This window comes from Melitaea cinxia, chromosome 15 (assembly GCF_905220565.1).
Source record: "Melitaea cinxia chromosome 15, ilMelCinx1.1, whole genome shotgun sequence".
NCBI classification, from domain to species: domain Eukaryota; kingdom Metazoa; phylum Arthropoda; class Insecta; order Lepidoptera; family Nymphalidae; genus Melitaea; species Melitaea cinxia.
This window is the reverse complement of record NC_059408.1, coordinates 7,889,721-7,914,621: the sequence shown is the minus strand read 5'-3', so window position 1 is coordinate 7,914,621 and position 24,901 is coordinate 7,889,721. Positions and strand designations below refer to the sequence as shown.

Here is a 24,901-nt window from a genome sequence, read left to right as displayed (position 1 = left end):
CTAAATTATGTAAATAGAATATAACATCTTATATGCACCTCCCTGCCACTATTTCTGTGCCCTCAATTGAAATCCTGGGGTCGCTTAAACGGTAACAATTTTCGAGGTACACTTATTGACAATCTTTACATGTTTAAGCGTTCGTCTAAAAAGACAAGTTCGCAAAAGGAAACATTTAATTATCTTTGCCGAGCATTGGCGGACTGAATGTACCACAGCATAATTGTCGTATATTCCACGTAATTTCAATTACAGTACTTAGTGATGTTACTTCAAATAAGGCTAAGTGTAGACGGAGCTATAGTTTAAATGGGATCAGAATTGTTGTCTGTGCCAGACGTCGGACCGAGTCGAAACCGCATGGAAAGCGGACAAAAACTAAATACACCTTAATTTTCGATACCGTTGGGGTGGTCAACAAGCGCACGGTCAGCCATATATTACAACTTACTGTAGCTTTAGTATGGTCAACTTATGACTTTTCACAAGTATGTTAAATATCTAACTACACCTACCTGTACTCTTGCTTTCAGCGCAGCAGTTCCTCAGGAGCTGGCTAAATTACTAACCACAGGAACGCAGCACTACTTGAATGATTGCTGTGATTTTCTCAAAGGTTGAGTTCCTTAGCTAGATAGATATATCTATTTACTATGGATTATGTCGAATACGTTAAACATACGCGAATTATTGTCTATTGATTATAGTTATCGCAATGTCTGTATTATATGTGTAGGTAACAGCTGACTGGCATACGCATTAATAATTATGTTTTTTTTAAATATATAATAATACTGCGCTCAGAATAGAAGCTGAAATCAAACGTATATCAAAATGATTTTTTTTTATTCAAGTAGGCTTCGAAAGCACTTTTAAATCATCATTTTATAAAATATAATTATATTAGTCGCTAATAAATTAGCTATGATTAAAGTGAAGCTACAAACGATTCTGAACGTTTTTCTTTTTATACATAACTAGGTCGGCAAACAAACGTTAACTGAGGTAGGGCACAGCAGGAATTTCCTGCTCAAAATATGGAGCAGCCCGACTGGGGTAGTACCTCGACCTTACAGAAGATCACAGCAAAATAATACTGTTTTCAAGCAGTATTGTGTTTCTGTTGGTGAGTAAGGTGACCAGAGCTCCTGGGAGGATTGGGGATTGGGTCGGCAACGCGCTTGCAATGCTTCTGGTACTGTAGGCGTCTATAAGCTACGGTAATCACTTACCATCAGGTGATCCGTATGCTTGTTTGCCGACCTAGGGACATAAAAAAAAAAAAAAAGCGTACGGCTCACCTGATGATAAGCGATTACCGTAGTTTATAGACGTCTGCAACACAAGAAGCACTGCAAGCGCCTTGCCGACCCTATCCCTGGTTCTCCCCAGGAGCTCTAGTCACCTTACTCACTAACTTGAGGTACTTCCCCAGTCGGACTCGACAGACTAATTGGCAAGAAATTCAACAGTTACTCAATAAAATAATTCTCAATGTCTTGCATAAAACAGTTTTCAGGCAATTAGTTGTACTCATGTGCAAGTTCCTAAATTAATTGCTTTTGAATGATTATCTAATTTTTTGTATTTTACTTGTATATATTTTCATATGGTCGGTACGGTCGGTCGGTTCGGTACGGTTTCATACGGTTTTCATACGGTCTTGTGACAAAATTGCTAAATAAAATAAAATTAAAAGATATGTTTGTATAATCTAATACTATTAAACGAGCAATTCTTGTATATATGTATATATATATAATCTGGATCTTAGAAACGGCTCCATGATTTTCATGAAACTCTTAGTATGCTGGTGATTTCGGGGGCGATAAATCAATATAGCTAGGATTCATTTTTAGAAAATGCCATGCTATCACTGTTTTTTTGGTAATTAAAATATGGCTACAATATCGTTAGAATACGAAGGTAGGCAATTGACAATAAAGTTGTAATAGCTCAAGTGAGATATCGGCCGGTCGAGAGCGACCGAGAAGACCACGATTCAAATGTTATTCTTATTTAAATATGATTTGCAAAAAACGCTATTTACTAAAAAATAACGAGCTAAGCTCGGTCACCCAGGTATAGTACCTGTAGTAACTTATAAAAGTTACGGTTAATTTACATCTTTCTTTTTATGTAATTGGTATATGTAATTTATGCATTTATTGATAAATGTTCAGTTTCGCGTGTACATCGTACGCAATTTGCTGCTCTCACTCTCCTTGATCGTATTTTATTTAAATCGTCCGGTTTTCGCACCATCTATAATCAGCCTAATTATTCATAATCTCTTTGTTACAGTTTAGCTTGAAAAAAGTAACGATGTTTCGGTACAATTTGTATTTTTTATGTATGATTTTAATGTTTTTTTATTTTTAGGTTTTCCTCACAACAGTACAAAATTGTATATTCTTCAGGATGCTAAATGCAATTGGTCAATTTTCCAATTTGAACCATGGCACCAGTCCAATTTCGTACGAGAGGTAACTCGCTGTTAACAAGTTCTATTACACCTCTTGTGTCAGGGTAATCTTCAATAATTTCTTTATTGACTTATGTAATTCCTTGGAAACAAATCAATTTACCTTGCTTAAAAAACCTTGATTCAACCAATCAATTTCAGTTTTACCAAGTGATTTTTTTTAAATAATAGACTCGTTATAACTATTTATTATTATTTTCCGAGGCATGGTAGAGAGACAAGTAGATTAGTTGACAGATGAATAGTGGATTACGCTTCAAACCTTCTCCTATACGACCAAGGTTTGAAGGGTTATGCACAGCAGCGGGATGTTACAGGTTGAATCAATAAAAATCAATTATAATTATTTTATGGAGAGTTTGTGTTTCTGCAATAGAAAGTACATTGCGACATGTAAATACATGACGACGAAGAAATTACGGGTAAATAATGTAGCATACGCTTCAGCCTGTAATGGGATATTACTACTGGGCATAGGCCCCTTTCCCCATGTAGGAGAAGGATCAGAGCTTAATCCATCACGCTGCTCCAATGCGGGTTTGCGGATATATTCCCTACTATGAGTAACGATTAATAATTTAGCATAAGATAGAAAAATTAAGAGATTTTAATTTCTTCAATCAGGAGAGTCCGTGTGAAGGATGATAGAAGCAAATGAATGTGCTTAGAAGCGTTCTCCTAGAAGTGTTCTTTTCAAAATTCAAATGATAACAAACGCTGAAAAAAAAAACTTTCTGGCATTTGAAAACTTCAGGACTAGACTACATCAATTTTTAAGATCTTTTATTTAACTTGCAATGTTTGGAATCTTGCAACGCAATTTCGAAGCACATATTTTCATCCGATTGAGCTAAAATTTTTTACACACCTTAAGATTATTTTAGATGACAATGTATGATTAGCTATGTAACGTCATTCTAAACTCAACGCGGCGGAACATCCGAGATAGCGGAATAGTTATTTTTAATGAACTCCTCTAAGGGTATGGTAGTACCCATATGGTTATCAAATGAAAGGATTTGCTGAAAATACCAGACTAAGAAACCTGTCCAGTAATAACTTTAAAAAAAATGTAAAATACTTTTAAAACAACAACTTTTATTTTAAATGCACTAAAAACAATAAAATGAACTTTTACTTTAAGCTTTTATCATCAATATATAACGCCATTACACAATTTGTATGACATACAAGCTTGTCGCGAGATTTACCTTTGTACATAAACATTTATATTTTTGAAATAAAATAACTTTATCTGAATTACTGGAGAAGTAGGTACTTATTATTCTACGGCCACTGAGGCCACGAGGATTCGCCGCGAGCGATTATCCACGATATTTTCAGTGAGCAGCGAGGTCTCGTTGAACCCAAAGATGGTTTTATTGTGAAGACTACGTATTGTAAAAGACAAAAAGACTTGACTTTGGTCCAGTCGTCGCTATAAATTGTACAGAATCGGCACAAGGTGTCAAATATCTTGTCCAATACAAACAGCTGTCTTGTAAGAAGCACCAAAGATAAACATGGGATATTGAAAGCACAGCCTGAACGACGTAGAAGAAGACCACCAGAAGGGACCGTAACAAACTTTATAAAATAAAATACGACAAGAATAGCGCTCTCCTCACTCGCTATTAAAATTATACGGCAGGACAAATATATCTTCCCGGTTACCTAATTGGTCTATGAGAAAGGAGTTACTAATAGGATACTATTACGACTATCGGGAGCTGAGAAGTTAGTCCTCCGTCCATCGGAGACATAAACCAACTGCCGTACATCGACAGGGATAACCTGTTCGAAATGCGGTATTGTAGACCAACCCTTATAACAACTATTTCGTGCGAGTTGTCGTGCACGCATCGTAACCCCAAAAACGTCGCCTTTGCCATCAGTGAGGTTTACAAGACCGTGTACAGCTCAAACACAAAGATCCGATCTTTGCGAGTGGAGAGTCTCACGGGCGCGCGCATTCCCGTAGGAAGGGACCGAACCCTGTACCTGGTATTTACGCAAGAGGAGAAGAGATTGCTGACTGACCAGGGATACGGGTCCGGTAAGGGATCGCGCGTCTTAACCATTCATGAAGCGCAGGGCCAGACCTATGAGGACGTCATCGTCCTCCAGACAAGTACAAGGAGGCTCAAGATCCACGACGGCGTTTCGCACGCCGTAGGCGCGGTGACTAGACACACCAACTCCTGTGTCTATTACACCGACGACCGTGACGACGCAATTGGTCGCTTTGTGGCGAGGGCAGCGGAGATGACGGACAAGAAAATCCTTGAGCATAGTCTCAAGATGGCCATTCACCATAGAGATGCTGCCGTCATTGAGAATGGGCTCAAAATGTTGGAAAATATAGTGGTGTGAAGACATCATTGTATTGTAAGTATAAATTGTGCGTAGATCAAAGTGTAAAGTAAGTAATATAAATAATAAAATTGAATGTTATAGTATAGGTATAGGATAATGTAATTGTCATTACAATATATAATATGTAATTGTCATTAAGGCTTTATATATTTACTTAATAAGATTGGATTAGTCATATAATATATTAATAAAAATAAAAAAAAAACAAATTTAAATGGATAAAACGATTTCTAAACATACAAAAAAAAAGTACCTAACTACTAACAATAACATAGGTTAAGTGTACATTGTAAGTAGCAAATAAGTGTACATATATTGTAGTTAGAAAATAAGTGTACATATATTGTAGTTAGCAAATAAGTGTAAATATAATAAAAATAATTATTATATAAAAATATAAAAAAGCAATATGTAGAATAGTGTTGATCAGTGGACTCGCGTCGACTTTTAGAAATTTTAAGACTAGTTATTAAGGCTTCTGGATTCTAAAGTTGCGGTGAAGTACCGATGCATGTTAAAAATTTTTTTAATAATATATGGAATAACAAAAGCACGGGCATAATAAGCCTGTGGATATATCACATAATAAAAAAAAAAATAGGATACTATTTTATATGCACATCTGGTGGTACAAAAGTTTCTAGCGCTTAAATTGTGCATGCCTTTCATCGAATGTTCTTGCTGTGCCTATTGACTAGATGCTCTCGGAAAGTCTCAGGTTCAATACAACTCTGTATTAAACACGCTAGAACAAGCATTATTTAGCGCAAAGTCCCTCTTTTATTGTGTTCCTCCTTGTTCATTCTTTGTAGCGCCGTGTCTTCGTGTCATCGTGCCGCACCTGCATCTCTTTATATATATATAACTAGCTCGACAAACAAGCGTACGGCTCATCTAATGGTAAGCGATTACCGTAGCTTATAGACGCCTGCTTTAAAACAGTATTATTTAGCTGTGGTCTTCTGTAAGGTCGAGGTACTAACCCCACGCTGCTCTATAATTTGAGCAAGAAAATTCCTGTTTGCAGTTATCTCTGTCATGTGTCCTGCTCCACTTTGTTAAAGTGTTAATATAATAAATTCTTTATCTCAATTTTTACCTTTTAAAACTAATTACATAAAATTTAACTATATCAACGATTACAACTATAAATAATAATTGATTTATCACATTATGCTTCGTAGTGTTCATCAGAGCGTTCGCGCCTAAAATATCTGGATAACCGGACACGTTTTTACATAGCTTTTAAATGACTCTTCGTTAATATTTTAAAATTTGTTCTGCCAGAAACATAGTCTGATAATTTCTATAGTAAATATGTGGGTATGAAAGTTGCGTTAACAATTTTTTAAAGGTCTTCTAAAATTTGTAAAATATGAATCATATTTATTTATTTACACTTTCGTACACCAATACAAGGTTTTAACAGCATTACAAATGATATATAAAAATAGAATTTGCATCAGTTGCAACTAGTGTTGCCCAAATTCAGTCTTGGTCTTGCAGTCTTGGTCTTGTTCTTGCGTTTTTGCAAGACCAAGACCAAGAACAAGACCGCGTATTTTTAGCAAGACCAAGACCAAGACTGACCGTGCAAGACTTGAGCAAGAACAAGACATAGCCTGCAAGACTCTTGCGTCTTGCAGCTAGGACTTAGCGCTATTTCACTGAGTAGTTAGGTGTAACAGTTCGGTGTATAGGTAGGTACGCTTAGGAATTCTATGAGACGCAAAAAACTGTATCAAAGAATATGAAAAACTGGACCTATGCGCATTACGACTAATACCATAAACATAGCGAATAAAAAAATATCTATTAAAATCAAACTGAGCGCATGCATAGTTATGTTTTAACCATCGGCACTTTGATAATGCGGCATCAAAGGTTTTGTACTTACTTCTCAAAGAAATTTGCCGCTTTTCGGAAGTACATGGTTATGATACACGCGCCGGCGGCTTCTTTTGAAATCTAAAACAATCGTTGCCGCCACGCCGAAATCATAACATTTGACACTATTTGATTGCCGCCATAGGGCGTAGGTATACTCATGCAAAATAATTTCGAATTTTAAGAGTACCTACAGGTGTTCCAAAGAATAAATAAGTTTCAGAGTGCTTAGAATGAAAATGAATACATTATAATGATCACGCAAGTAGTATTATGATTAGGATAAAATGGTAAGGATAGGTAGTAGATGTCATATTAATTCATTCTAGTAAGTATATATTATAATATTGATTACTTATATGGTTTTAAACTAATTACTTAGGTACTATTATTGTACATTTAGTCATTATATTTCTTAAGTTTTTACAAGAAAAAATAGCAAAAAGTGTTCAAATATCACCCGTTTAATAAATATTGTAGCCACTTTTAAATATACTTGAAACGTGTAAAAAAATTCTACAAAACTAATAAAATAATATAAAAAGCGTAGGTACTTACCTACTAATAAAATAAAAAGCCTGCGATAAGAGTTTTGTATTACTTACCAGCCCGAATATCTCTGAGAGAGATGATGAGAGTAAGTATTTACTAGCTGTGCCCGCGACTTCGTCCACGAGGAATAGTAACTTTGGAGGTATAGTGACGTTCAGGACTTATTTATTTATTTTAAAACTTCTGTCATCAAACATACAAACGAACTCTTCAGCTTTATAATATTAGTATAGATCTACGCCAAAACATTCACTTATATGTAAAGAATAGTGATTGGCACTAATTCTTTACATATATTTTATTCACGCGTCGCGTCTGTACAAGTAGGTAATATTTAGTGTGTGTTTGTACGCCGCACGCGGCATTGTTTGATTTGCGGCGGCATCCTTTTCATAGAGCCGGCACGTGGCGAGGCGGCGCGGTAGAAAGCAAGGAAACGTACTATAAATAAAGGAATTATTTTAATTCCAGTCATTTCCAATTGAGCTGTGCTTCGAGCACTTGTACTTCTTTAATTTTAGACCCAAGGCATAAGGCTCAGACTTTTGACCTGACAATGTGGGGGAAGCAACTTAAAACAGAAAGTCTGCGCAAGTTCAATGAACTTTATGAAGAATATAAAAGTCTACACTCACTGAACAAATCTCTGGAATTACCAGAAAAAGAAAATAAAGTATGTGATGAAGATGAAGATATCTGGGGGCACGGTAGTGCCCCCGCCAAGACGAACCAAAAAAAAAAAAAAAAAACGAAAAGCACTACCTATCTTTTCTCGAAGTGCTTCGTCGTTTTTTTGAACCCTCATAACTTGGGTTTGGATTATACCAGATAAACAAAATTCTGGGGATATGGTATCGATAGTGGACTTATTAAACATATAAAGTTTCAATTGCATAGCTCTTATACTTTAGATTTTATTGATATCTAAAAAACCCCGATTTCGTCACTCACTGATGATCATCAAAATTCCTAGAGTCTTCCTGAAGTCCCAGAAAGCTGAAATTTGGTATGTAAGCTAATATTAGTACAAAAACAACAAAAAAATTCTAAAACTTGGAACTTTTACCCCCCAACCCCTTAAACTAGGGGATGGAAGTTTGTATGAGACTTCCGCAAATTTTGATGCTAGAGGTCTGAAAATTGATATAGGGACTCCTTGTTATTATTAATAATAATAAAATACATAAAAAATAAAAATCGGTTATTAGTTTATGTCGAAAATTTACATTTTGTAATTTTGGTATTTAAGTTTTGGCGGAGATCACCGTTTGCATATCAGTTCAACATAAAATCAAAAACAGCGTGCTTAAACCGAATATGGTGAAGATTGGATAATATTTATGGTATAAAATGTCTCGGAGGTAAAATGCAACGATAATATTGTCATAAGCAGCTTACAAAAAGAAGTGAAATCCCACCAAAAACATTTTCATGTAAAATGTTGCCAAGACGAGATCATATGGCTCGCACTGTCAAAAAGTTATCAGATCTCATGTAGAGCCAAGCTTCTAACTCTACACGCCCTAACTCTACAAGCCCTAACTTCACAAACTCTACAACTTAGTCAAAATATGTGGCTTGGCCGTTTCGCTACCGTCACGTGGGCGGGCGTAAGGTGAAAAATTTTTTCACTGTTTTTTACTTTTCTGTCATACAATAGTTCTATTAAAGAAAAAATAAAAAGAAGAAGAATAATTGATATACATATAATACAAATAAAAATAAAAAGAGAAAATATATTTATATAAATGAGACAAGAAAGTCGTCATCTACAACATCGGCAGCCGGTAGTAACGAAACGGCCAAGCCACATATTTTGACTAAGGTGTAGAGTTTGTGAAGTTAGGGCTTGTAGAGTTAGGGCGTGTAGAGTTAGAAGCTTGGCTCTACATGAGATCTGATAACTTTTTGACAGTGCGAGCCATATGATCTCGTCTTGGCAACATTTTACATGAAAATGTTTTTGGTGGGATTTTATTCACGCGTCGCGTCTGTACAAGTAGGTAATATTTAGTGTGTGTTTGTACGCCGCACGCGGCATTGTTTGATTTGCGGCGGCATCCTTTTCATAGAGCCGGCACGTGGCGAGGCGGCGCGGTAGAAAGCAAGGAAACGTACTATAAATAAAGGAATTATTTTAATTCCAGTCATTTCCAATTGAGCTGTGCTTCGAGCACTTGTACTTCTTTAATTTTAGACCCAAGGCATAAGGCTCAGACTTTTGACCTGACAATGTGGGGGAAGCAACTTAAAACAGAAAGTCTGCGCAAGTTCAATGAACTTTATGAAGAATATAAAAGTCTACACTCACTGAACAAATCTCTGGAATTACCAGAAAAAGAAAATAAAGTATGTGATGAAGATGAAGACGTAATAGACTTTGATAAACTCTATGAATGTCCCTCGACGTCATCTGGATCTTGTCTTCAAGGCTTAGTGATAGACGAGTTGGAGGAGTACCTGAGAAAACCAAGAACTGCCAGCTCGGAAGACATTTTAGATTGGTGGAGGACGCATGAGACAGAGTATCCGATTTTATCGAAAATGGCCCGTGATTTTCTCTCAATACCTGCAACTTCAGTACCTGCTGAGAGGTTATTTTCTAAAGCATCATTAGTAATTAGAAAACATAGAAATAGGTTAAGTGATGAGTCAGCCAGATGGTTACTTTGTATTAATTCTTGGTCAACAAAATTGATATAAAGTATCATAACCTAATGATAAAGCTGTTGATTTGTGTTGTATTTTATTTTTTATTCAAATAAATGATAAATCGTAAAACTCTTTTATTAAATTTCTTATAAGTTGAGGGTTCAATCTCTTTCTAGACAGATAAGTATTGTTCTTTAAAATACAGTCAAGTTATTGTAATTAATTTGTTTTTTTACATGTTTTAGCAAATGTAAGTCATAAATGTTTATTAAGAAACAGTTACTTCCATGGAAAACGACATATAGGTCAGTTGATTTTTCGAATTTCTTATCAAATCTTCAGTTATTTATTAATCTGCTTGATCTTTACTATGGCTATGTTAATTCAAGCTCACAATGTTCCAATTCTAATACGTTTTTCTAAGATTTAAAGTAAACTTTAATAAATAGTAATAGACTAATAGGTAATTGCAAGACTTGCAAGACTCTTGCTGCAAGACCAAGACCAAGACCAAGACTGGGAGCGCAAGACCAAGACCAAGACCAAGACCAGGTGTATTGGCGCAAGACCAAGACCAAGACTGGCTAAGTCTCGTCTTGTTCTTGCATTTGGGCAACACTAGTTGCAACAGGCGGCCCTATCGCTAATACAGCGATCTCTTCCAGGCAACCTTTGGGCAGAGGACTAAATAAGAAGTGGGATGGGGCGCAAAATTGTATATTAATAATTATAATATTTGTTTCTTTTATTTAATTATCATTTTAATCATTATAATGCTATGGCGGTCAAACGAGAACATGGATATCAAATTGTATGTGAAGCGATTAAACTATTTAAATACGTACTATAACTAAAAATGTGTGTAACAATACCCACCGTTAGTCAAAAGGCAGTGAGTGAGTTAGTGACTGTTAATAATAATAACAACCGGAATAACCTGCATTATATTATTTCTATCTCTAATTATAATACTAAAAAAATTAAAAAGTGATGGATACCTTGTTAGGCCTTTAGAATTAAATGTATTACTTATAAAAAAAGATTAGATGAGTTTACACAATTTCCCAAAGTAATGACAGAAGTGCTTTTTGAGGACGCACTTTCCGTTGCTGCAGTGCAACCGTTTTCTTTCTCTAGATTAAAATCCGCTGTGAAAAAATAAACTGACTAAACATCACTAACTTATTTATGATTATCATCGTCCAAATTACGCCCAATTCCAACGCTGAACAAATTCGATTTTTTTAAATATTTAATTCCACACCTCGTTCTTTACTGGTGAAGAATGGGTGGTTAATGTTTAATATAGAAATTTGATTTTATCTACTATAATTTTATCTGTGCATAATTTTTCTCTAATTGTACATTATAAATATGTTTTTTTTTTTTATTATAGTAATTTTTGTATGCAGAATATTTACAAAAAACAAACGTATATTTGAATATTTGAACTGGTGGTCAGAACAACCCCATTTAGTATTTTAGCTACGTTTTTACGTTTATTTTTATTATTACGCGCCTGGACTGCTACCGAAAAAAAAAAAAAATACTTAAAGCTACGTAAATCCTCACCTCATACTACGTAATATTTTTTCGTATACACACATTTCTTGAAAAGTCATTTCATTTATACGTTTATTTTTATTATTACGCGCCTGGACTGCTACCGAAAAAAAAAAAAAACTTAAAGCTACGTAAATCCTCACCTCATACTACGTAATATTTTTTCGTATACACACATTTCTTGAAAAGTCATTTCATTTAACGTAGAAGAAATATATAGGAGTTAAGTTAGTTTCGGTGAAAAGATTTTCATTTTACGAGATTAAAAAAAGTTATCTTCAAAAATATAATCCAAAGTAAAAAAAAATCACACTACATACTATTCGAAGTTGAAGTATATTAAGGGTTTCTGTTGTATATCTACTACTTAAATTCTCACTGTAAAACGTATACTGTAATACTATTAGTCGTTTCAATATATCACTATCATTCTTTGGTGTTCTATTGCTAATTAAGATAATACGTGATTTATTTCATACAATTTTAGAATTATGTAGCATAAATGCTTTGTGTTGGTTTATATTATGTTTTTCTAATACATTTGTATAGACGATAACACCAGGCATGCAAAAACGCAAGGCCACATAGCGTTTGAAGCTTTGCAGACGCGTCGTAGATGATCTCTTGCCAAGTGAAATACGGCATGTGAGTTATTAATTTCTCAAAAGATCCTTCATTGTATTATACAGAATGTATTAATCAAATATGTGAAAAAAATTAAATATACAAGATCTAACTTATAAAGAAACAAAATAAGCCACATCACTACGTGAAGTTATTAGGAATTGGTAAATTTCTTTAAAAAAACACATTTTGTTTACGCGTTATAAATATTAGCATATAATTGTCACATGAAATTCGTTACATTAAAATTATTAAAGAAATAATTAATTGGAACGAATACTTATATAATTTTAATTACCTATCTATAAGATAGATTTAATGTGTGCATAGTTAGAGTTTCTAACATGCATGCTATGCTAATACCGCACCAGTTTGTACTAATAAAGTCTTACATTTCAATTGTGTACAATATATAAAAAAAGCTAATTGTAATTATATTATTTGCATAAGTATTGCTGATTTAATCGCCAGTCATCATCTCCATGAATTCTGAAACAAATAAATATTAATTAATATTGACAAAAATAGATATTACATTTTTTAAGGTTTTAAATAAATAAATTTTGTTGTCTATTATGTTTTTGTTTATTCAATAAAATAAACTAAATATTAAATTGTAATTTTCTAGTAGAAATGTAACTTGTATCGGAACGAATTTTTAAACTCTACCTTACAGCAACTAATTTATAATAATTAGTTCATCTTCTTTTATTTAAGTTTCTTTAAAGTATTAAAATATTCAGTATTGACTTAACGTTTACAATATATATATATATATATATATATATATATATATATATATATATATATAATATAAGGCTTCTATATATCACATATCTTTATATATATATATATATATATATATATATATATATATATATATATATATATATAAAGATATGTGATTAATACTAACCATCAAAGTCAACGGTTCCTGAACCGTCAGTGTCAATTTCTGCAATGATACCATCGAGATCAGCGTTGCTAAGTTTGTCATCAAGCGCAGCGAGGATTTCCTTAAGAGTTGAAGTGGTGATATAGCCGTTGCCTTCACGGTCGTATAATCTTAAATGGAAATAGTTTACAATTAGAACAAAAGAAAATATAGAACTATTAAGAGAATGGCTTCACTTGATTAAATGACAATTGACTCCTTAAAAATCATTTATAATTTTTGGTGGCCTTTCAAAACATCCTATTTGAGCACATTAGGTTCATCAAATAAATTTAATATAGCGTCATTAGATATATTTACAAATTCTTCATCTGAATTTATATTTGGTAGGAATATCTTAATATTTTATACAGATAATTGCGCTGCTGCTCCTACCTTTTCAATGCTTATTTTCCTATTTCTAAAGGTTGTCGGAAGAGATCGCTACTAAGTGCTAAGTCCGTCTTTGTACATTACTATCTCTATGTGTAAATAACTGTTTTATATAATTTTTTTTTCTGAGTGTTGTGCAATAAAGTATATTCTATCTATTCTATCTATTATCGATAGTACGAGTCCGTGACATATTTTCGTAGTCGTAATCCTTTTTTTATAGTATACATTTTGGTATGACAATCGATACAGCTCTTGTAGACTTAAACTTCGTCTTTTAGTGTTATTATATAAAAACGTATTCATTATATAAGGCTTCTATTTTCATATATTAAAAATTTATTTTTAATATTTTACCTGAAAGCTTCCTTCAGTTCCTGTTGCATGGCTTCAGCATCCTCTTCTTCTAAGAAGTGGGAGGCAATGTTGCAAAAACCGTCGAAGTTGATTTTGCCAGTGCCTGCGAAACGAAAAAAAAATATACTATTATGAAATACTATACTATTTTGAAACTAAAAATATAAATAAATGAATAATAAACTTAAAAATTATGTTTTAATTCTTTATTACCTTCCAAATGACGTGACGACCGCTCTGGTGTAATGGTGCGTGTACCGTGTTGGCGGCGCCTAAACACCGACGGTCGCGGGTTCGATTCCCTCTCGAAGTGGATATGGTGTTTATACAAATATTTATTTCTGACCTGGTCGTTAGTCCTTGTGGGTCTCCCCACCGAGAGAGAGTACGTTAAACTCTCGGTCCCGTTTGTTATCATGTACACCTGATAGCGATCGTTACCTACTTTTAGTGGGAAATATATACATCAACCCGCATTGGAGCAGCATGGTTGATTAAGCTCTGATCCTTCTCCTACATGGGGAAATATGCCCAGCCATGGGATATTACTGTCTGAAGCGTAGCGTACCTTCCAAATGACCATATCAATACAATATACTTATAGAAAAGATTTGTATTTGAATTAACTATCATAATTATAGCAATTGCCACATCTTTAAAAAAAATTAGACAAAATTTAATTTATCTTATATTAAAATCATAATTTAATAATAGAAACAGGAAACAATATATAGCTCAATAAAAGTATTAAAAATGATCACGCAAAAAAGGCGCATCAAGACGTCGAGTTGCGGAAAATAGCCCGTGTACAACAACAACAAGTATTAAAAATGAAAATTTAACATTTGGGCTCTCTCATGTTCGACTACGTGAGTTAATTAACAATAATAAATCATAATTATTATTATAAATTAAAACTCGCAGTCATTGCATTTAAAATTATAACGCAGACAGTCATTGCAATAGAACATCTGAATAGCAGAGAATAGTTTTGACGGTATTGGAATCTTGAGGAGACAGTCTCACAAAAATAGACTCATTATAATGACCGCGTGTAAAAATATTCCTGTATCTTTGAAGATGTCGTCGTGCAACGATGGCTTGTTTCAGTTTTAATGATTAATGTCTCTCGTTATTTTTACGAGGTTAATAAACAACGTAATGTTTCTTGTCGCAATTTTTAAGTGTCAGGTAATTTTACGAGGCGTCGTTATAAGATTTTATCCTTTGTAAAATTTGACTTTGATGTTAAATATTCTGTTTAAACACTTTATAATTGTAACACATAATAAAACTAATTATAATTGTTTTTTAAGAAGCTTTGATCTTCCTCTATATTCCTAAAAGTAAAGGATTTTATGCTCGCTTTAAATAAACAATTTTATTACCTTCTGGGTCATTTTCATCAATGAGAGCCTGTAATTCAGAGTCGTCGAAAAGTTGACCCATTGTGTTTAGGATGGTGGAGATCTTAAGGACATCAATGTATCCAGATTTGGTGGTGTCAAACATCTGGAAGGCCTTGCGGAGCATGGCCATCTTCTGGTCGTCATCAGTGTCCTACAAATAATAGGAAATAACTTTATTTTAAAACACCCAACCTTTATATAAGTATAATAGTCAAGATAATGAAGATAAAGAAAAAAATTTAAGTTCATTAGCGAATTATTTCTAATTGTAGTAATTATCACAAAGAATATTTTATTAAAAGATGATTCTTGAACTCGAAACAACATTAATAAAATTAGTAAAAATGTAATTGAAATCACTTGATTTTTTTTCACTATATCACAAGAACACTACAAAAATTCAACACAAAATGTATATTCTCACCATGTTGTTTAAGTTGTGATAGCAGTTGTAACAAGAACCGAATTCGAGTGCGAGTGTTGTTACACTGGATTTTACATTCATGTGGTACCCTTATTTATAGACCATTCCTCCGGCGTAGGAATACAAAAATAAGTAAAAATCAGCTAGTGTCTTCTCACGTAGTGCGTCGATGACGTTTCGTGCCTATCGTCAGAATCGATACGTCACTAGATGAAAATATTATCATAATTATAGAATTTGTCTTAAATCGATTGTTACGTGTTTTGTCAGATTTGAATTTCACTATTTCATTTGCTTTTTTTAGATATTTTTCATAATAAAATTAGGTTCATCATCATTATCATTATCACAGTCCACTGCTGGACATAGGCCTTCAAAAGTTCACGCCAAAAAAAGAGTGAACTCATGTGTTTTGCCCATAGTCACCACGCTGGGCAGGCGGGTTGGTGACCGCAGGGCTAGCTTTGTCGCGCCGAAGACGCTGCTGCCCGTCTTCAGCCTGTGTATTTCAAAGCCAGCAGTTGGATGGTTATCCCGCCATCGGTCGGCTTTATAAGTTCCAAGGTGATAATGAAACTGTGTTATCCCTTAGTCGCCTCTTACGACACCCACGGAAAGAGGGGGGGGGGGGGTGGCTATATTCTTTAATGTCGTAGAATTAAAAAATTAGGTTATCATATTTAAATTTGAAATCGTAACTATTTCACGGTAATTCTAATTGAACAATTATTAATGTTCTACGCTGTTTAGACAAATATTAATTTTACATAGACAATCTTGCATAGTATCTTTTATATCTAAGGTACGTGAGAGTATGCTTGCCTTTTCCAGAAAACGTAAATACCGTTTGTAGTAACAAACTGTTTAATTAATTGCTCATCGAGTTTGATAAACGGTTACTAAAATCCTTGATCGTTACACGCGGGTCTGCTAATACATCCAGATTAAAACGTTCCAGAAATCGAGAGGTATGCGTTTATTAAGCAGTTTCCCGATTAAGAACAGGAAATTCCTTAAAAGCAGCCGCCGGTTCACAACAATCCAATGAAAATATGACGTGAAGCAACGTCACAGACTATTGGAATGACAGACTCCAGGCGCCAGAAGCTGCAAACTGTTTGATATAAGTATTTACAATATCCGGCTTTAGAATACAGATTGTATTACCAATAAAAATTAAAATATTTTAATTTATTAATAAATGTAATAAAATATTTGCAGTACGACAACAAGTACTGTAAAAACATCATACAAATCGTTAACATCAAAATAAAAACAATAACTTGATTACCTGAGAATAATTTGCAATTGATGACAAAAACAAAAAAAAATAGTACTAAAGTTTTATTCATTACGTTATTGCATATAAATCTGGTATACATTATTATATATAGCAGTAACACAAATAAAATGTGCTAAGAATTTGTTGTATGTATTTTTTAATATTTAGGTTGGGACGGACGTTTTATAATGCGCCATTCATTTGCGACCACTGGCGCGTGCAACGGGTTATACGCGGCGCGAGCGCAGATATAGAATGTTAGTGATCGGCTATAATTTTTGTTTTCTCATGCGAGCGCCACAATGAGAACGATTTTGTGAGATTAGCGCTCACGTGGACTTCCTTTTTCACAATGAAGCAAGAAGCTTTATAAACACTTCTGACTTCTTGAAACAAATGTAGATGAAAGTATCTAGATTTAGTTTACATTAACGTTTACATCTTCTTTGGTTTTTATATCATTGCCGTGAATATATGGACCATTATTACGCTTGTGCTGTTCTTTATAGTTTACAACGTATGTAACTCGTATGAAATTATCACATTCTTAAGAGCTTTGTTTTATAGCTTACTTTATACACTTTAGCAAGTTTGAGAATATTTTTTTGTTTGAGTTAATAATGTAATGTAAAAAAGACACAGAACCAAATTTTTTGACAAGTAAAATATCTTTTAAACGATTAAATAAATATTAAATTATTACACATCTCTTCTTTATCTTTAACTTTATGTGTTATACAATAAAACAAAGGAGTAGGTATAATGTTAATGATATTTCTAGCCCGTTGGCGCAGTTTGTAGTGACCCTGCTTTCTGCTCCGAGGGTTGTGGGTTCGATTCTCACCCCGAGTCTGGGTGTAATATAAATATTTATTTATATATTTATATATGTATTATTTATAAGTATGTTTATCGAAAAAAAAATGTAGCTGTATACCAGTCGGCTGTAACCTATAACACAAGCATTAAGTTGCTTACTTTAGGAACAGACGACCGTGTGTGTATTGTGTATTGTGATATCATTAACGCTAGGAATTTACACTGATTATATGTATGTATGATGGACAAAGTGATTAATATAGCATCACACAATATGGATATGTGATGAATATGGAATGTTACCCACATTTACACATCTCGCTATGAAGCGGCCGGTACGTGTGAGTTCCGGGTGCTAAGAATCCACGTCAGTCTGATAGGTTGGAATACACACTGAAAATAATCGACAACCTCGGTAGCACGACGCCACAATCCTTTGATCCTTGTCTTTTTCACCGAAGCAGAGGAGTAATTTAAATAAAGAACTTAACACAAACTAACCTAATGAACTAATTATCTAAATAGACAAAAATAGTACTTTAAAAAACCGGCCAAGTGCGAGTCGGACTCGCGCATCGAGTGTTCCATAAAAACAAAATTATTAAAAATATTTTTATTATAATATGATGTAACTAAACATTTATGATTTTCGCAATTTTCCTTCATCGGTTCTATAAAATGTTGCTTCGTACCAAATTTCCAGTTTCTGAGTTCACGGGAAGTACCGTGTGGGTTTGGATTCCCTTGCGAGTGTCGTAAACTTGCAGATTAAACGACTGTATCTTTTGATTACGTTGGCTTAGAAGTTTGATTTTTTGACAGCTCCAAGGAAAAGTAGAATCGAGTATTTGATATGAATTTCAGCTTGATATCTCCACGCATTCCTGAGAAAAATGGTCTTGACAGACAGTAGGACGACAAAGTGATCTTATAAGGGTACCGTTTTTTTCTTTTGAGTTACGGAACCCTAAAAAAGTTGTTTATAATCATTTATTTAAAAAAAACAACCAATCCTAATCTAACGAATTATTTATCAAATTAAACGCGTCTTGCTTTAAATGGCTGTTTTTTTTTTTTTTTTTTTTTATGTCACTAGGTCGGCAAACAAGCGTACGGCTCACCTGATGGTAAGCGATTACCGTAGCTTATAGATACCTACAACACCAGAAGCATCACAAGCGCGCTGCCGACCCAAAACGAAACAACGAAAAATAACCGACTTCAATTACTTGGACCAACAAAAAACACAACGTAGGTAGACGAAACAATAGTCAAGTCAACACGCGTTATCAACAATTACTTAAAAATTATAATTAAATCTCAATCAAATTGAAATCAAAATACATAAATAACAATCATCAAAATCAGTGTATCCAGTAAAAATTATTGGGTATAATACAACATAAGTCGACGAAAAAATAGTTAAGTAAATACGCATTATTGGCGGTAACTCAAAAAGTACTTGTCAGATCTCAATTAAATTTAAATGGGACCACAACACTCATCTTTCGACTAAAAAAATAAGCAATCGCTCCACCTACTCAAAAGTTCTTAGGTAACATATATTACAAAAAAAAAAAAAAAAAAAATTAAAAATAAACGAAAAACCCGCCTGCGTGAAGAATAACTAATAGAAAATCAACTGAAAAAGCTGGAACAAGATAAAAATTCAATATGCACACAAAGTCATTCTCTCTTTGTGCATGTCTCCGACAGCATGTTATGTACGACGTTGCATAAAGTTTCGAAGGACTACCGTATTAATATATTTTAAATGTACAGCACAATATGTTTGATATTGTTTCTATTTATTTCGCCGACTTTGTGTGCATATTGAATTTTTATCTTGTTCCAGCTTTTTCAGTTGATTTTCTATTAGTTATTCTTCACGCAGGCGGGTTTATGTTAATTTTTAATTATTATTTTATTTATGTTTTTTTAGTCAGACAAATTACGTAATCTGTTCAATTCATTAAAACAGTTTACATCATGTGGTTGATTAAGTAATTTTTTAGGGTCAAGAGAACTGATAGCAAGCCCGGAGAAAGATCTCACTCTGCTCAAAGCAACGTAAGCTTAACCTTTAGCAAATAGGTGACTGCTTAAGTCAACAACTATTAGTTTTAATATAATGAAATTATTATTAAAATTATTTGTTTGTATTTGGTATTATGTATTTGTTATTGATTTTATTAATGTAATTTTAAATTGGTGTGGCATTTATTAATTTTTATTTGTAATTTTAATTGTATGGATTTTTTAACCATTGTATTTTATTAGAAAGGCTACACCCCGAAGTTGATCGTCGCCTAAGAGGCGATTTTGTCATGGCATAGGCGTGGGAAAGAGCGAAGTCCACATTTTTTAAACTTTAATATTGTATTTATGTATTAGTATTACGGTAATAATAATCATGATATACCTTTTTAAAATCCTTGTATTGTGCCCTTCAATTTGATACCCATATTGTAGTATTCGAGAAAAAAAATTTTTTTTCATTAAATACAATGGCTTCGCGCAGCCGCCATGTTTGATTTTTTTTAATGTCACCTATCTAAGAACACTCGGGCAGCTAAGACGAACCTAACGATACCTCAATTATGTAAATCCGTTCAGTGGTTCTGGAAATATGAGGTAGTAAAGAATATTACATACAAACATACATACATACATACATACAAGATACGCGCGAAAAACATAACTCTTTCTTGGCAGTCGGGTAAAAAGTACTCGAATCAAAAGTCTCATAGTCGAATTGAGAACCTCCTCCTTTTTTGAAGTCGCTTAAAATGTTTCAGTTTATCACTTGGTCCACAACATATATTCGTAAATGATATCATAGTGTTGTCACTGTATTTAACTTTTTAATATGTGTAAATGTTTCTACTAGAAAAAATATCTTAAGTTATAAAAAAAGAAAACTAGCTTTTTAGAATAACTATTGTAAGAAAATGATTTATGTATTATGTTTCAACTTATTTTCTAATACAGTTTTACGGATAAGTTTAACATTTATGTACCAGTTTATTTGATTTAGAAATAGAAATGACATGGGAATAACTTGGCTTCACACATCCTCAAACTATTTCTGATTTATTTTAATGATGTTGAGATACACTTTATTTATATCGATCCAAACGTCAATATAACTGTTTGTAGGCGGCTATTAGTCGGACTATCGCTTTCAGCTCCATTCAATGTTTCTATTTCCTTGGCATACTGACTTTGTTATAAATATAGATGGTTGAATTTGATGACAAATTAAACGATTCGAGTCGCGAGTTAGAATTCCACATCTGTTAATCTCATTGTTCGTTTCTATTTATAACTATCCCAGCAAGCTTCGTACTATCATATATTTTTATCGTGAATATGTCGATTTATTTGAAATTTTCTTTTATATAAATCTTGTCATGACAGTAATGAACGCGGAAAGGAATTATTCAATTTGATTCCGTCGTTCGGAAGTCCTGCATATACCTTGCTACATATACACTGCTACATAAATTTTGGATATTTTTTATATAGATTGTATTACTCGCTGTTAACATATATTTACACAAATTTAGTTGATTTTTGAAGTTTTTTATTATCGAGTTGAGCAATTTTCTGCCATGCAAAACAATAGCCAGGCAATATTTGCGTATACAATTATGCAATTCAGTAAAGTTTGGATATGTAAACAAATCATTTAAAAAGTGTAACATTCTTATTGTTGTCGTTTCTTTAAACTGATTTTGATTCGTATTCGATTATGAATAGTAAAAACTTATGAGCAACTGTGTCGAAATATTTGTGATCGAAAAATTGAAAGCTAATTTATCTTAGACAAGAAGAAACAGTATTCACAGATCAAAGGGGAATAATTAACGGTATGTAACTATTTTAGCGTCATTTAATGATATGGCGTTGACAAAGTGTTTTAATATCTAAACATCTTAATTTAATTTTCACTTCACTAAAGTTATAAATAAAAAAAAAAATCTATTTTGAATTAGGAATTCTGAATCAACAAAAATCGATTTCAATAACTCTTCAGCTATTAGAAATTTACACGTTAAGTATTAACAAAAATACTGATTTAGTTTTTTTTTTTAATTATGAAAGTATCATTATTTGATTACTGTTATACGTCGACACCTGATATGAAGATTATTGTAACTAATGAAACAATGTTTTCTAACTAAACCATCAAAATACTGAGGGGATAAAAGATATCTTTTAATCTGTTTAATCTGGGATTATTTATAGAACAATTTTTATATGAAAAAAAAAAATCATTGTAATACAAGATAATTACAGATTTCTGCTAAAAACGTTGTATTTTCGGTTACGAAAATAAAATAAATAACAATAGCGATAATATTGGTCTTCTTTGAGCACAGTTATGTAATAACAAATACCATTTTTTTAACTCAAATTTCAACATAACAACAGTTTATAATATACATTAAGTTGATATTCTACATTAATAGAACCGTTCATACAATGTTTTTAAACTAAAACAATCGAATTTTTAATCATTGTAACTTGGACAAAAACAGCTTTCCGTTTGATGTATCACAACGTGGTCAAGTTCATATTTACAGAACGCAAAAACTAATAGTAGAACAATTTATTTCATTACAGATGCGGCTTTATTTAAAATCACTTGGCAACGGCTTAAATGCAAGAAAATTGTAAAACGCTCTTCTTAAAACTTAACAAAATCAGATACAATGTTCTTTATATCAGGTGTCGATTTTATGTATAATTTTAGAAAATTTTACAATTTAAGAATCTAAAACCTAAAAATTGTTACTAATTATTTAATAATAAATTTGTAATCTTAACGTCAGGTATTTTAATTCATCACCGACTCAATGTTTTCCGAATTTACTCTAGGTAATTTTCAAAGAGACACATTGTAGTTGATGCTGTCTCTAAAATACACTGGAAGACTAGTCACAGCGTTAAATCTACTGTAAGATGCATAACCGACATTTGAGTTATTTATTTCGGATTCTTACTCAAAATAGTTGGACCTTATCGTCTGGGACAAACATACGACAGTTTGCTTCTGGTAGATGATTCATATTGGTGTCAATGAAGTGTAAAATATAATTTCATTTTGGCACAGAACAAGCTGTTTTCCTTGCAGCATTTGTTTGTGGAATATGCATGCCAAATGTAAATAATTCTTTAAATAGGGTATATACCTGACTCGTGATTTCGTTCGCATGGGAGATTCTATCTGGATACTCATTATTTTTAACAGCACGATCCTGATCCCATGGGGATTATGGGATAAAAACTGTATGTTGCGTATGATCCTTTATCTTATTTCAACCGTTCCAGCGACAAATATATGTATATAAGTGTAAATTTCAGTTGTTTTCAAAGTTGTGTCAAAAATTATCGTATTTAATAAAAAAATGTTTGGTTATTACATATCTATCTGGGCAGTTGGTACTCACGCGCGGTAAACGTGATTTATCCCACGTAAATCCTGTTTTGCGGTAATCCTGGTATATAAAGTAGCCTCCATATGTTACTCCAAAACCTCCTTTATCTTCTAGTGAAGGTCTCATAAAAATTGGTTCAGCAGTTCCAGAGACCATCCCGGACAAACAAAAATGACAGACAGACAAAATTTTTAAAATAGTTCGTGTTTTCTTATAGTGCATATGACTACCTAGTTTCTGCCCGCGACTTCATCCGCGTCAAATAGGAACAATTCTGTCATACATGATTTTTGTGAAACTTTAACTGTTTACGCAGCGCACGCAGTGAAAACTCTCAAAAGGAAAAAAAAAACTTGATTTTGAAACATTCTTCATTGGTACTCCGCTCCTATTGGTTTTAGCGTGATGATATATAGCCTATACCAATCCTCGATAAATGGGCTATCTAACACTAAAATAATTTTTCAATTCGGACCAGTATTTCCTGATATTAGCGCGTTCAAGAAAACAAACAAACAGTCTCTATAACTCACACTCTTTATAATAATATTAATATCACAAAGAGACACTTCAATTCTATTTATATGTACGAGTATTTAGAATGTATAGATAACCTGCTACATGCATTTCTTTGCTCTTCAAGATTAATATAAATATGTCTTTCTGTTCATAGTTTCTATAAATTTATATTGCATATTACTATAGCATCATTACATATTTAATCCTGACAAGTGTTATACATGGCAATGGGACAAGACGCCTAATGAGTAATGTGATGATAGTTATATCATTTAATGAATATTTCATTAATAACGAGGTGTCTGTATATTTAATGTTATCTTTGCTTGCTTTAATTGTATCACGGGATCTTTATTACTACTGACGGTATCGTAAATCATACGTTCACATTTATAGCCTGGCGAGTTGCAGAATTCAAATCGCTTATCGTAAATCAAGTACTCGAAGAAAAATAATATTTGTGCCGTAATATTTAACAAGTTTATTTCTTTTGGTAAGGTTAGAAATGTTTGTTGATTTTTCTTATACGTCTTGGTCGGCAAACAAACTTACACCTCACCTAATGGTAAGCGATTACCATAGCTTATAGACGTCTGCAACACCAGAAGCATCGTAAGCGCGTTGCCGACCCTATCCCCAATTCCTCCCAGGAGCCCTGGTCACCTTACTCACCAACAGGACTACACACTGCTTGAAAACAATACTATTTAGCTGTGATCTTCTGTAAGGTCGAGGTATTACCACAGTCGGGCTACTCCATATTTTTAAGCATAAAATTTCCTGCTGTATCCTACCTCAGTTATTTATATTGATAACATGTGGTTGTGATTTTTTTAACCTATTTTCATATTACAATTCGAATATTAACTTCTTAATTTCGTTAATATCTTAATTTTTTTAAGGTGCTCATTTCGGGATTTACAGACAAAAGCAATCCTTTATATCCGGATTTATTATAAAACGTAACGCTCTGATAGAGATGCTAAACGGTAAAATAATAGTTTTAATTTAGAAGGCGAAAATAATAGACATATGTTAGTATTGTTACAATTTTTTTAGAGCTACCTGACTTTGTGTTCTATGACATTAATAATTTCTTAATTGATGTGCCATGAAGCTTTAGACCCGATCCACATTACAGTGCTTATCTCAGTTCGTTGTCAGTCCGATTTCGATTCGGT

The 24,901-nt window shown here is 33.1% G+C and overlaps 1 protein-coding gene across 1 annotated transcript; it reads right to left on the bottom strand.

Moving 5' to 3' along the window:
- Nucleotides 1–12,331: 12,331 nt before the first annotated feature.
- Nucleotides 12,332–15,766, bottom strand: LOC123660681 (troponin C). The gene is made up of 5 exons (XM_045595732.1): nucleotides 15,657–15,766; nucleotides 15,212–15,383; nucleotides 13,824–13,926; nucleotides 13,056–13,204; nucleotides 12,332–12,628 (listed from the first exon to the last, which is right to left on the bottom strand). The coding sequence occupies exons 1-5, from the start codon at nucleotides 15,735–15,737 to the stop codon at nucleotides 12,600–12,602; spliced, it is 534 nt and encodes a 177-aa protein (XP_045451688.1). The 5' UTR covers nucleotides 15,738–15,766; the 3' UTR covers nucleotides 12,332–12,599.
- Nucleotides 15,767–24,901: the final 9,135 nt, after the last annotated feature.

Bases quoted from the DNA above. Each gene is read 5' to 3' on its own strand.
- LOC123660681 (XM_045595732.1), bottom strand. From the start codon at position 15,737: ATGAATGTAAAATCCAGTGTAACAACACTCGCACTCGAATTCGGTTCT. The intron at 13,927-15,211 runs GTAATAAAATTG...TTCGTTTCGCAG, and splicing joins TGATGAAAATGACCCAGAAG to GCACTGGCAAAATCAACTTC. The intron at 12,629-13,055 runs GTTAGTATTAAT...TATTTGTTTCAG, and splicing joins AGGAACCGTTGACTTTGATG to AATTCATGGAGATGATGACT.